This window comes from Delphinapterus leucas, chromosome X (genome assembly GCF_059928025.1).
Source record: "Delphinapterus leucas isolate spDelLeu-1000000601 "Yukka" chromosome X, BTC_Dleu_Yukka2, whole genome shotgun sequence".
NCBI lineage: Eukaryota > Metazoa > Chordata > Mammalia > Artiodactyla > Monodontidae > Delphinapterus > Delphinapterus leucas.
In genome coordinates, this window is record NC_143150.1 from 110,727,061 (window position 1) to 110,740,291 (window position 13,231).

The following is a 13,231-nucleotide window of genomic DNA, read 5'->3' on the forward strand; positions in this document are numbered from 1 at the left end:
GTGCTCACACAGAAACAGCTACCAATTGTGTGTGTGTGTGTGAGTATGAGTGTATATGAGTGTATATGTGTGTACATGTATATATGCATAAATATACGCAATCTCAAAAGTTTCTTGAAAAATACTAGCCTATGTGTGATTTACTGTGATATTCATTATTCTATTTCTAGCCCATACACTGTGTTCTATTAACAATAATAATAAAGGCCAATGCTCACCTCTAAAGAGGTTTCAGATGTGCAGCCATAAAAGGAGAAATTGACAGAAACACAGTAATAGTGGGGGACTTTAACACCCCACTTATGTCAATGGACAGATCATCCAGACAGAAAATCAATAAGGAAACACAGGCCTTAAATGACACATTAGGCCAGATGGACTTAATTGATATTTATAGAACATTCCATCCAAAAGTAGCAGAATACATATTCTTCTAAAGTGCACATGGAACATTCTCCAGGATAGATCACTTGCTGGGCCATAAAGCAAGCCTCAGTAAATTTAAGAAAATTGAAATCATATGAAGCATCTTTTCTGACCAGAATGCTATGAGATTAGAAATCAACTACAAGAAAAAAAAACTGTAAAAATCACAAACATGTGGAGGCTAAACAATATGTTACTAAACAGTCAATGGATCACTGAAGAAATCAAAGAGGAAATTTAAAAAGTACCTAGAGACAAGTGAAAATGAAAACATGACAATCAAAAACCTATGGGGGGCTTCCCTGGTGGCGCAGTGGTTGAGAGTCCGCCTGCCGATGCAGGGGACACGGGTTCGTGCCCCAGTCCGGGAAGATCCCACATACCACGGAGCAGCTGGGCCCGTGAGCCATGGCTGCTGAGCCTGCGTGTCCGGAGCCTGTGCTCCGCAATGGGAGAGGCCACAACAATGAGAGGCCCGCATAACGCGAAAAAAAGAAAAAAAAAAACCTATGGGATGCAGCAGAAGCCATTTTAAGAGGGAAGTTTATAGCAATACAGTCTTACCTCAGGGAGCAAGAAAAATCTCAAATAAACAACCTAACCTTACACCTAAAGCAACTAGAGAAAGAAAAACAAACAAAACCCAAAATTAGTAGAAGGAAAGAATCATAAAGATCAGAGCAGAAATAAATGATATAGAGATGAAGAAAACAATAGAAAAGACTAATGAAACTAAAAGCTGGTTCTTTGAAAAGACAAACAAAATTGATAAACCTTTAGCCAGACTCATCAAGAAAAAAAAGGGAGAGGGATGAAATCAATAAAATTAGAAGTGAAAAAGGAGAAGTTATAATGGACACCACAGAAATACAAAGGATTGTAAGAGACTACTACAAGCACTATATGCCAATAAAATGGACAACCTAGAAGAAATGGACAAATTCTTAGAAAGGTACAATCTCCCAAGACTGAACCAGGAAGAAATAGAAAATATGAACAGACCAATCACAAGTACTGAAATTTAAACTGTGATTTAAAAATTTCCAACAAACAGTCCAGGACCAGATGGCTTCACAGGTGAATTCTATCAAACATTTAGGGAAGAGTTAACACCTATCCTTCTGAAACTATTCCAAAAAATTGCAGAGGAAGGAACACTCCCAAACTCATTCTATGAGGCCACCGTCACCCAGATACCAAAACTAGACAAAGATACCACAAAAAAATAGAACAGTCATATGGATACATGGGAATACTGTAACATAATTACAATTAGCTTTTTAATTTTTCTAGTTTTTGATAGGTGAAAAATAACATTTTTTCATGTTTAATGTGTTCCTATGTTTATTATTCATTTGTGTTTATGTTTCCTGTTTATTGTTCATGATGTTTGCCAATATTTAGTGTGGTCAGATTTGAATGAAATTTTTATGTATAAAAAATTAAAATTTGTTTTGAACATTTAAAATAAATAAATCACAATGCCACCGTTGTTAAATCAAGAAATAGGTATAGCTATTTTACACAGCTATTGAGAAGAAATAGAACTGAAAAGAATTTTTTAAGGAAAACAAAACTCAGGAACCATGAGCTGGGGATGTCATCTAGATGATCTTTTCCAGACATGTCCACACTCAGCCCTTTATCTGCAGAATCATTGAGGTAATTAGCCTCAGGACATCTCCCCTCAATTTCTCCCTCTCTGCAGTTTTAGGTCCCCTTCCACTACTCACTGGTTTTCCTGGCCTGTCTCAACTGTCATCACTTCCCAAGCCTGCCCACTCATACTGCCCCAAACTCAGTGGAGGAGGCACTGTACACAGGGTAAAAATATCAGATTGCAGCAGCCATCAACACAGCTCCCAGCCAGGAACACTGGCAGGGATGCAGTGAACCACCAGAATAGCCAAGAGATGTAGCTCTCCCAGCATCTAGTATCACTGGGTGACACAGAAAAGCTACCTATACTCTGCCTGATGGTAGGCACAGAGGATTCTAAGGTAGGTGAGGTGTTTGGCATGCCTCTAGTCCTTTCATCCAGTAGATCTGCCCACCCAGACCTCTCAACTTCTAGCTGCTGGTGGTAATTGAGAGTTTTCCCAAGCTTATTATCAGAAGTTATCTTGGACCCTCTACCCAGATTCTCCACCTTTCTCTCCTTATAGTCCTTTCTCTACCTTATGCTGAACTCTAAATCCAGAATGCTGACTGCCAGCCTACCATGGGCTCTCTAGATGAGGTTTTTCATGTGGTCTCTCTCATGAACGCTGGTAATTGCTCTGATCTCAGATCTTCACTAGTTAATGGTGTCCTGCCTGGTTCTCTTGCCCAACAACCGATCATACTCATCAAGTCCTTGCTTTTCAAAGTAAAGGAGGGATGTCTTGATATTTCAGAATGTAAAGTATGCCTAGAAGAATCCTGGTACTCAAGACATTAATGCAGAAATCCAGCTCCATATGGGTAAAAGTTTAATTTTATACTCAACCTATTTGAAAATAAGGAAATAAAATAACAAGATAGTATCTTTCATCTGAAAGTTTGGCCAAAATTTAAAAGACTGATGAAATAAAATGCCTGTGAGAATGTAAGGCATTCACACACGTGAATCTGAAAGACTGTAAATTGGTATGGCATCTTTGGAACAGAAGTTCAGCAATATTTGTAAAAAATTTCAGTCTTAACACTCTGCCCACTTTAATCAAGTTTGCACTTTTCTGTGTCTTTCCTGTGAGAAAGCATGCACATTTGTCTAAGATTTCATGTTCAAAGATGTTGATTTCAGTCCTATTACTCATAGCAACAAATGGGGAACAATTTTTATGTCCATTAGGAGGAGAATAATTAATTATCACACAAACATAATAAGTAGGGTAATCCTTACGTGTCTTTTTCTTGGAGGGCAGTTTGGAATATGATGATTGGCGTTCTTATGATACATGATTAACATCTGTGTGTAATCAAGACTTGCAACACTCTGATTGCTCCTGTCTTATTCTTCCTGAAGATCTTTCCTTCGAATGGCCAAAAGGTACGAAAAGATGCTCAACATCACTAATTATCAAGAAAATGAAAATCAAAACCACAGTGAGATATCATTTCACACCAGTTAGGAAGGTTATAATTTTAAAAAAGCATAATTAAGTGTTGGCTAGCATGTGAAGAAATCAAACCCTTGTACACTGTTGGTGGGAATGTAAAATGGTATAGCCACTATAGAAAATAGTATGGAAGTTTCTCAAAAAATTAAAAGTAGAACTACCATATAATCCAGCAATCTCATTTCTGGGTATGTATTCAAAAGAATGGAAATCAGGATCTCTAAGAGATGTCTGCATTCTCATGTTACTTGCAGCACTACTCACAACAGCCAAGATATGGAAACAACCCAAACGTCCATCAAAGATAAGCGAAGAAAGAAAATGTGATTCATACACAAACACACACACGGACACACACACACAATGGAATATTATTCAGCCTTAAAAGAGGAAATCCTGCCATTTGCAACAATATGATGGACTTGAAGGACATTATGTTAAGTGAAATAAGCCAGTCACAGAAGGACAAATGGTTCTGCTTAAGTGAGGTACCTAAAATCATCAAACTCATAGAAGGAGAGAATCAACTGAGTTACCAGGGGCTGGGGTGAGGGGGAAATGAGGAGTTGTTCAATTGTTATAAAGGTTCAGATATGCAAGATGAATTAGTTCTCAAGATCTGCTGTACAGCATGGTGCCTATAGTTAACAATACTGAAAATTTTTAAAAGAGCATAGATCTCATGTTAAGTGTTTTTCACCATGAAAGAAAAAACCAAAGGGACACGAGGAAACTTTTGGAGGTGATGGATATGTCTGTTACGTTGACTGTGGTGATGATTTCACAGGTGTATACATATGTCCAAACTCATCAAATTGTATGTATTAAATATGTGCAATTTTGTATATCAAATATATCTCAATAAACATGTTTTTTTTTAAAGAAAAAGGATCTTAGTTGTTAAATGAGTGTGGTGGATCTATGTGTGCTGTCATGGAAATATTCTGCATTCATTTTGTTAAGTGACAGGGTCAAGAGGCAGAACAATATGTACATTGTTAATCACACATGTTAAGTTCAATATATTTTTATAGCACAACTACATATGAAAAACCCTCAGGTCAGCTTTAAAATGACACACATCAGTTTGTTAATTGTGGTTGCCTCTGAGGCAGGGGCTGGATTTTGAGGGAAGGGGGAGATTGTAATCTATCTGTAAGAATTTTTTGCAGCAAAAATATATGTACTATTACCTTTGTAATTACACTATTTAAATACATCTAACCACAAAAATAGTAGGTATGTGGGACTTCCCTGGTGGCACGGTGGTTAAGAATCTGCCTACCAGTGCAGGGGACACGGGTTCAATCCCTGGTCCAGGAAGATCCCACATGCCGCGGAGCAACTAAGCTCGTGCGCCACAAGTGCTGAGCGTGCGCTCTAGAGCCCGCAAGCCACAGCTACTTAGCCCACGCACCGCAACTACTGAAGCCTGCCTGCCTAGAGCCCATGCTCCGTAATAAGAGAAGCCACCGCGATGAGAAGCCCGCTCACCGCAACGAAGAGTAGTCCCCGCTCACCACAACTAGAGAAAGCCCACAGGTAGCAACGAAGACCCAATGCAACCAAAAAGAAAATTTTTAAAAAATAGTAGGTATGCATTAATCAGATAAAGTAACTGATGCAACAGATAAAACCTGCAGACCCACAATGGCTTAAAGCAACAGAAATTTATTTCTTATACACATAAAGTCCAATGTGGGTAGGCAGGGGTCTCCACTGTCAGATGACCCAGGGATCCAGTCTGCTCCCATTGGCGGTTCCACTTTTCAACAAGCGATCTCCATGTTTGCTGCTGAATGGAATAGAAAGCATGGAAGTGGCATACTGGCTTTCAAATTCCTTGGCCTGGAGGTGACAGACATTGTTCATATTTCAGTGTCTGTGTAGTCACATGAGCCTTTCTAAATACAAGCGGATTGGACTGAACGTGTAGGACACATTTGTTCAAAGACAGGGTATCTGTCAGTAAACCCCTGACATTTTTCCCCTCCTAGAACGACTGTGAGTTCTGAGGAATTCAGCCTCAGTAGATGTTTGTTAGACAGTGAATTCCATGGTCTTTTCTCATCTTCAACTTATGAGGGAGGCTTTCGTAAACTCACTTATTGGTGTATGTGTTCAGTGGCCAGTCTCAAATAACACATTCCTTCAAAATCCTACTGACAATATCTGGGTCATTTACAAAACCCCCCATCTAACTTCAGTTATATCCCAAGAACCAGTATCTTCTGTAAGAAGTAAGATTGTGATCACCACCTCATTTGGAATATACTCTGAAACTTGTGGGCTGGGGATGGGGCTGTGGTAACCAGGTATCTAGACTTCACTGTCAGTGGTTCCACTGGGAGGGATGGGACCTTCACTGTACACATGCAGAGAGTTGGAATGCTTTAATCAAGGGGAGGGCATATGACTCTGGACTGCCTGTATCACAGGAAATAGGGTGCAGCTCCGGAGGTCACAGTGAAGAGCTGGTCAGTGTATGAGGTTCCGATTTGGGCAGGAGGGCACACTGGGTAAGACCCAGAGGAAACATGCTGTAATTCAGGAAAGTGCTGGTACAGGACTGTGCCAGTATGTGAGCAGAGTCACCTGTCAAGGAACCCTGGGGCTAGTGACAGGGGGATCCTCAGCATATGAAACCCACAGACAATCCCCAAATTGTGCTTTATTCTCATATTCACCTTCCTTCATCAGGATCGCTTTTTGAACTTTGACTAGAGTGTCTTGTTTTTTAATTGTATGTGATACATCTTGGAGTAGTGAGAATAATAGAGAATGAAAAGACAGAAGGTCTGCCTCAGTTTGGAGGAGTGGAAAAGTGTGGGCTCTAGAAAAATCTGGACCAGGGGTCTAGTCCCAGCTCTTTCACTTATCAGCCATGTGAACTTGAGAAAATTACAAGTTCTTCATCTGCAAAGTATGTCTAATAAGCCCTATCTTGTAGGACTGTTGGGATATATATAATGGATATGAAGCACTTGACAGAGTAAGGTCTTTAATGAATGGCAGTTATCATATGATTTTTTTTTTTTTTTTTTTTTTACCGCAGATGATACCACCCTCCCCTCTGGGAAGATTTATGTTATATTAATCCAAGAGATATCACAGAATATGCAGTTTCCACCAAGTGATCGCATAAAGCTGCTTAGCAGGTAAAACAAAATAAATTCCCCCATTTGAGGATGTTACTTAATTTGTATGTGGGGTTGTCCACCCCAGTTGGATGCAACTCAGAGGTCGTAGAATTTGTGTCAAGGACCAACAATGTCCCCCCTGGGTGCCTTTCCATCCAAATCACCTGTATTTTTATTCACTTCTTCACCACCTAATATGGAGCCCTCCCTTAGAGTTTGCAAAATTATACTCAAGATAACCTAATTAAAATGGCTTTTTCTTTTTTTTTTTTTTTTTTGCGGTATGCGGGCCTCTCACTGTTGTGGCCTCTCCCGTTGCGGAGCACAGGCTCCGGACACGCAGGCTGAGTGGCCATGGCTCACGGGCCCAGCTGCTCTGCGGCATGTGGGATCTTCCCGGACTAGGGCACGAACCCGTGTCCCCTGCATCGGCAGGCGGACTCTCAACCACTGCGCCACCAGGGAAGCCCTAAAATGCCTTTTTAATGCCTGAGATATGGTTCTCAGCATTCCATCTCAAGGGAGTATCACCTTTATTTCTCATAAATTCCTGGAGATGCTGTGCATAAAACAACTAGATTGTGCTCTGTGTTCAGCTGCACTTGAACAAGAGCACAGGACACCTTCCATTTCTGCCCAAGGAGGAGCTTTTCCTCTGGTTTATTGATGATACTAAAGTAACTATTATGAACAGGTTTGCATTCCAGGGTTTTGTCCTCCTACTCTGAGAAACACCGTTTGTATACCTGGCCTCTGCTCACCAGTCCCACAGCCTCATCTAGTCTACCACCCAGCTTAAATTAACAGGATATCCCACTGAGAGACTTGTATTTTCCCCAAACCCCAAACTTCTGTTACCCAGGGAATTTGTACCTTATTGTTTTCACCCTCCCCCTCCCGTCTCCCAACCCCATCCCTGTCCCATTACCTCCTTACTCCTTCTTACTTGTCCTTTAGGTCTTAGAGGGTATTTCACCATCTTCTCTATATAATTACTGCTCCTTGACTGTACAGTTCTAAAGGCAGGGTGTTTTATATCCTAGTTTCACCATTTATAACACAATAATTTTCAAAGAGCAGATGCTCAATATTTGGAGAATGAATGAGCCAGTGAGTATGAGTTCTATTTTATAAGTCTTTTATTTCTCCTACATTCTTTAATAAGCTAAGCAAATCCAGTTATGTATTCTTTATTTTTACAGAATAACAGAGTAAAATGGATAAGGTAAACCAAGAACTACACATTTTTTAAACTTTTTTTCTCCTGTATTTTTTTTAACGTCTTTATCAGAAGTCTCCTGTATTTTTTGATCCCAGTAATTTTACTGATAAAATTTTTCACATTTCCAAAGAAATGCCTATTACCATGCCATGTTTTATTGTTCTAGTTCAATAAATGCGAAAGGTTTCCCAATTTGTGTTACAAAATAATAAAACTCTTAATCTTAACTCTATTAAGTTAAATCTAATAAATATGTAACTGAGGTCACTAATAAATTTAGATTCTAAAATTATTATACCTTCTATTAAAGAAACAACATTTAAAATATAACAAAAGGAAAGAAAGAAAGGAAGGGAGGGAGGGAAGGGGGAAAGAAGAAAAGAGAAGAAAAAAGAAAAGAAAAGGAAGAGAAAAAATTAAACTCTAAGTTTACCATATAGAATAGGAACACAAAGAGGATATTACACTGTGTTCCCTATAGACCCACCCTGGCCATCCACAACTTAGAATGTTGCTGCTCTTTTTCCACAAGGAAAACAATCTTCTCAGACTTCATCATTTGAACCATAACCTAAATAAAAAAGAAAAAAAGGTAAAATTCCAAGTTAGCAATACACAACAGGAACTCAGGGATATACCCTTCTCCAGTCCCACCCTGGCCCTCCACTATTAGAACACTGACACACCTTTTCAACCAAAAAGTGAAGAACCAGCCTTGAACTTCACGTAGCCTGGGAGAAGTTGCTGGCCATGGCCCTGGAGCGTGCACTGGCCATGGCAGCAGCACGAGCCCTGGCTGCCATTCTTGCTTGGGCTCTCTCTTCCTCGTCTCTCAAAGCTTCTTCATACCAGAATGGGAAGGCACTGGGCACTGTATCATGAATCTTGGCTAAAAACTCCAGGATTTTCATCTTGCTGGTTTCAGCGTGGGCTCGTGGACCCCATAGGAACTCATAGCGCGGAGGATTGCTGTTGGCCACCTGGCGGTACTCCAGGTACTTTAGCTTCACCAAATCTTCAGTGATGACCTTCTTGGGATCCCCATAGATGAAGTGCTTCCTTTCAGCATGTACACCCATCATATTCAGCACTTCCCAGATCTCCTCTTCAGGGGCACAGTTGCCGTTTATGAAGATCACACCCAGCACGATCATCAGGAGCCCGGTCTTGGGCGGGTTCTCTTCTTCATTCATCGTTCCATTGGAGGTGAGGTCTAGTTTGCTGACAAGGGCATAGCAGTGCCTGGTAGGATCCACTTCCTTCAGATCAAGACCAAAGGCCAACTCCATGTGCTCAGAGGCTCTTTTGAGGATCTCATTGAAATGATACTTGTACTTTTTGATAACAAACTTCAGCATCTCTGACTTAGTAATTGGCTCTTTTTTTTGATACTTATGCAGCAGGAAATGCACCAACAAAGCCACCTTCATGTGTAAAGGATCTCTGCGTAAGTCCTCAGTGCCCTTGAAGGATTTTGAGCTTTCCTTCTTTTGGCTGTTGGTACCTTCATCTGAATTGGTGCATGAAACAGCTGCACTAGCATTGGTGGTTCCCTGAGGTCCCTCAGGAGTGCTAGGTGTCCCAGCAGCAGGCATATTCTGAGGCCTGTCCTCAAAGGGAGGATAGACAGAGGAAAGGGACTCTCCTGCTGCTGCTGCTGCTGCCGCTGCCGCTGCTGCTGCTGCCGCCCCAGTGGCCTGAGCATCCTCCAGACTCTGGGTCTCAGCATGGGCCTGGCGGCGTTTCTCACGGGCACGGAGCTTACTCTTCTGACCTCGAGGCATGATGACTGGTCCGGGACTGCAGGCAGCTGTTTAATCTGCCAAGGTTGATGAGAGGTCACCGAAGAAGACAGAGGAAGAGATGGTGTGTATAGCCTCAATGGGGAGATTCTTCTACCTCGGTTCCAAGAAAAGCTGCCTCTGCTTTTCCCCTTAAGGGTACTGTTTTAGGAACCCACGAGACAGGGGCTGGCAGGACTCTGTGGACCTCCTCTGTTCTGCATGAGCTTGTCACCTCAGTTCTAACCCAGGATACTAAACTTGACTCCTGACCAGTCCTTTGACTCCTCCCTCTGCCGACTTGAGGCTACCCCTTCAGACCAAGGATTCCCATCCCACAAATTCTGCGGGCGGAAGTGGAGGGGGGGTTGGGCATAACAGCCACTCTTGAGCCCCTCGGGATCGACAGTGGGGTTGGGGCATGTCAGTCCAGGGCGGGGCTCTGTGGGGCCGCTTCAATTCTGGGAGGAGTGTGTCCCTTCAGTTCTAACGAAGATTACTCACCGCGACACCTCCCAATTCTGGGACTCCTCCGTCTGCTGATACGAGGCCACACGTCTCAGACTGCAGCCTCAGTCTCTATAGCTGGTGTGACAGAAGTTAGGGAGAGTGCTTCCGGCCACGCCCACCTGGGCTTCCCAGAGTTATAGCAGAGGTGGGGTTGTGGGGGCCTCCCTCTCTCTTTTGGGAGGCGGAGGAATCACGCAGAACTCACACCGGGGTCTTACCTGACTCCTGACGGGGCCCGGGACTTTCTCTGCTGAGATGAGTCAGCTGGCCTCAGACCAAGTTCTCATTTCCCTCAGAAACCCCAGTTAGAAGTAAGGGGGAACCTGAGCGTAGCAGTCGTGTCTGGGGTCTCCCAAGACTGACAGTAGGGGGGCTCTTTGTGGCTTCTTATTTTGGAGTGGGTTCTCCCCTCTGTCACCCTTCAGTGTCTTACCTTGATGCCTTGTAGGTGCTGGGCTACTTCTCTGCTGACACCGCACCAAACCTATCAGGTAAGGCATAAATCTGTAAATAATTTAAAGAGAATTGACATCAGTACAGTATTCTCCTCACCATGAATAAACATAATATGTTGTTGTATTTGAGACTTCTTTTATCTAAATCTATCAGTAATTTTTTTATATTTGCTTCCATAAAGATCATGTGCATTTTTGTTAGTTCTCTTTTTAGGTATATTTTGGATATCGCTGCTGTTTTGAATGGTGTATTTTCCATTACATATTCTAATTAGTTATTTGTTTTGTGTGATAAGAGTCCTTCTTTTGATATAGTGATCTTCTACACCAGCTTTCTTAAGTTCCTTATACATTTGAATATTTGGCAGCCAATTTCTTTGGAGTTTTTAATTAGAGGATCGTATTACCTCTTTTCATTATTCATGACTTTTATTTTGGTATTGCTGTGTATGGCTGTATACTGGCTATGCAATCCAGTCCAGGTTTGAACAGCAAAGTTGGTACCATAGCTCCGTGTCCTCTTCTGGACTTTATTGGGAATGTTTCTAACATTTCACACTTATATATGTTTGCTGTTGATTTAACAATATGGAAATTCCATTCTAATATAAGTTTTCTAAAAGTTATTACCACGAACAGGTGTTGAGTTTTTATCAATTTCTTTATTCCCACACATGTTCAAATGCTTTCTCTTCTCTGTCTGTTAACATAGTGAATTCCAATACTACTCTTTGTTAGCAAAACCATTCCAGAGGTGACACTGCAATTCTATTAGGAGATACATAATGTCTGTAGTTTCCTTTGTGGTGATGTTGTCAGTCATCGAGGATCATCACTGTCATCCATTAATCCATTACAATTGCTGAGTTGTAATTCTCCAATTCTATCATTCCTTCTCAAGATTATTAGCTGAAATATATCTCTAGGTAGAACCTTCTGTTATCCTCCCTTTTGTTTTCTTGAGGTGAGCCTTACAAGGCCCTATTTTACTGCCTAGAAAGATAGATAGCTAGATAGATAAAGAAAGCTAAATCTCTCTTTGTCTAATCAATATCAAAACAGTCTTTAGCCCAAAATTGTTTCATATTTTTTATAATTTTAAATAACAAAAAAATCTTGCTTGAGAACAAAGCCAGTTAATTGGTTGAATAATTCATCTTTCATTAATTACTATTAATGAGCAGCATTGGAATAATCAATGTTCAGGCCCTAGAATTTATCACATGACATATTATTTGTGCCTACAGATAGTTATAATTTTGGAAGATGTAGAAAATTGTCCTATGATTTATTCAAAGCCAGCTTTCTTTGAAGGGATATAGTTTCTCTGTTCTTTCTATATAGCTACCCAGTCGTTAGGCTAGTTGAGTTTTACTTTTTTCTTTATAAATTCCAATGTGGATATGGCAAGTAGTGTAAGTGTTATTACTATCTTAGTTTATGCATATGTAGACGTAAAAACAAATTGTGGCACTCTGTCCTCTGGGTTCACAAATTTATTCAATATAGGGCTGTCGTAATGGACTTCATTTAAGGACTCCATTAATGTGGTCAATGCAAAAATATCTGATTTGTTTGCATAAATATGCTAATATGTTGCCTCAGTTTATTAAAATAATTTTTCCAACTTCTCATTTCAGTTGTTAGTAAATTAAATGTTTAGATTTTTGAATGAATATTTAGTTCTTGAGTAGGAAACATTGTTGTTTCTAAGTTAATAAGCCTGGAAATATAGAATGTTATAGAGCAATGACACTCAAACTGTGGGTAAGGAGTCTTAGGTCATAAACTAATTGTACAACTGTTTTAGAGTTCTTTATCTGTTATAACCTCCTTCTCCTCCTGTGCTTCCGCCCATCCTGCTTCCCCATGAATGGTATAATAATGGCTTCTCAAGCAGAAGTCATTTAGAGTGATTCAGCCCCTTATAATAACTTGAGCCTTTCAATGGCTGAAGACTTTGTTCCCCTTTGCTTTCTGTTTCAGTTCAACTTGAACAAATTGTCCACACTTAAATCTGCTGTGTCCAGTACCATTTCAACCCTTTCAATGGCCCCACTGCCAATGAAGGACTGAATTTCTGAAGGCTTCCTCATCCCCATACCTGATTCTCTAAAACATCAGCTCCAGCCTGGATAATGATATTAAGGAGGAACAAGACATGTTAGTGATCAGGGCCATTTTAGAAGAATGGATGCACTGTCTTCAATGAGCCCAATACCTGTGACACCATGCTTAGACTGACATAGCCAGGAGTCACTTTGTCAGCTTAAGAGAACTCTGCTTTTGAATACATAACTTCGCCCCTTGCCAGGCAACCAAAATAACTGAGTAGAGAGTTTATTTAAGAAATAGAAAATGTTAATGTGGCCTAGTAAATGGAAGATAAGGAAGTGTCCAAGGGTACATGTTACTGAGTCAGGGCCAGGACTAAGGTGAGGTGAGTGATAAAATAAATAAACTTTCTTTATTTTAAATAATGAAATAAATAAATGCAAATAAATACAAAGTTTTAAATAAAGACAGGATCTGACCCTGCACTTGCATGATGCTGAGAGTGAGTGCCTCACTTGTTTAACCCTGTTTTTAGCCAGTG

General features: G+C 40.7%; 1 protein-coding gene and 1 non-coding gene across 2 annotated transcripts in view; one reads left to right on the forward strand and one right to left on the reverse strand.

The window, feature by feature from the left end:
* The first annotated feature begins 3,288 nt into the window (after positions 1–3,288).
* On the forward strand, positions 3,289–3,422 carry LOC115803574 (U8 small nucleolar RNA). Its single transcript, XR_004024308.2, has one exon. It is a non-coding gene; the product is annotated as a U8 small nucleolar RNA (small nucleolar RNA).
* A 5,180-nt stretch (positions 3,423–8,602) lies between these two features.
* The window catches only part of LOC111167541 (melanoma-associated antigen B18-like), a 166,224-nt gene continuing 161,595 nt past the window's right edge, over positions 8,603–13,231 (reverse strand). The window contains exon 4 of the mRNA XM_089904944.1: positions 8,603–9,373. Within this exon, the coding sequence (XP_089761070.1) occupies positions 8,612–9,373 (762 nt within the window). The 3' untranslated portion in view covers positions 8,603–8,611. The remainder of the gene's footprint in view (positions 9,374–13,231) is intronic.